The sequence below is a fragment of the Mesitornis unicolor genome, unplaced genomic scaffold (genome assembly GCF_000695765.1).
Source record: "Mesitornis unicolor isolate BGI_N332 unplaced genomic scaffold, ASM69576v1 scaffold42018, whole genome shotgun sequence".
NCBI classification, from domain to species: domain Eukaryota; kingdom Metazoa; phylum Chordata; class Aves; order Mesitornithiformes; family Mesitornithidae; genus Mesitornis; species Mesitornis unicolor.
The window spans coordinates 606-1,622 of record NW_010201939.1 but is presented as its reverse complement, the minus strand read 5'-3'; the positions used below and the strand labels follow the sequence as shown (position 1 = coordinate 1,622).

Below are 1,017 nucleotides of genomic sequence, written 5' to 3'. Positions count from 1 at the left end.
CCCCCTCCTCACAGCACCCTCACCCCCATGGTCCCTGCAGTGCCAGTGTCCCCATGGCGCCCCTTCCCTTCCCCAATGTCCCTCATCCCCAGTGTCCCCCCATCCCTGGTGTCCCCAGGCGGGGCTGGCGCGGTGTCAGCGCGAGGCCGAGGAGGTGACGGAGCTGATGAAGCAGAATTTCACGCGCGCGCTGGAGCGGGACGGGCGCCTCAACGACCTCGACAGCCGCGCGCAGGAGCTGCGCGCCATGGTGGGCACCTCTGGGGACATATGGGGACATAGCCTTGGGGGGGCTATGGGGACTATAGGGACATAGAGCATTGGGGGGGCTATGGGGGCGTAGAGGCAGGGGGGCACTATAGGGGCATAGAGTCTGGGAAGGGGGAATGACACCATAGGGATGTATAGCCTTGGGGGGACACTATAGGGACACACAGCCATGAAGGGGGGCATTATAGGGACACATAGCTGGGGAGGGGACACACACTATAGGGACATATGTCCCAAGAAGGACATACTATAGTGGCATATAGCGTTGAGGGGGGAACACTATAGGGACATACAGGACACACTGTATAGGGAAATATAGCCCTGGGGTGGCACTACAGGGACATGTAGCCTTGGGGGGGGGACATTATAGGGACATACAGCCCCAGAAGGGACACTATAGGGACATATAGCTCTGGGGACACACATACTATGGGGACATACAGCCTTGGGAGGGGCACTATATTATAGGGACATATAGCTGAGGGGGATGGGATGCTATAGGGACATATAGCCTTGAGAGGAGGGGCCACTTTAGGGACATATAGACAGGGAGGGGACACATTATAGGGGACACACAGCCCTGGGGGAGCACCACAGAGACAGCGCCCCCATCCCTGTGGTGCCTCCCAGGCCCTAAAGGGGTCACCCCCATGCTATAGGGGTCACCCCCAGGCACTATAGGGGTACCCCAGGTGCTACAGGGATCACCCCCAGGCACTATAGGGGTACCCCAGGTGCTATAGGGGT

General features: G+C 59.4%; 1 protein-coding gene across 1 annotated transcript in view; it reads left to right on the top strand.

Annotated features, from left to right (window-relative positions):
• Nucleotides 1-118: 118 nt before the first annotated feature.
• The window catches only part of VAMP5 (vesicle-associated membrane protein 5), a gene marked incomplete at both ends in the record, with an annotated part of 1,494 nt that continues 595 nt past the window's right edge, over nt 119-1,017 (top strand). Inside the window, one exon of the mRNA XM_010190248.1 lies at nt 119-250. Coding sequence (XP_010188550.1) covers nt 119-250 — 132 coding nt within the window. The remainder of the gene's footprint in view (nt 251-1,017) is intronic.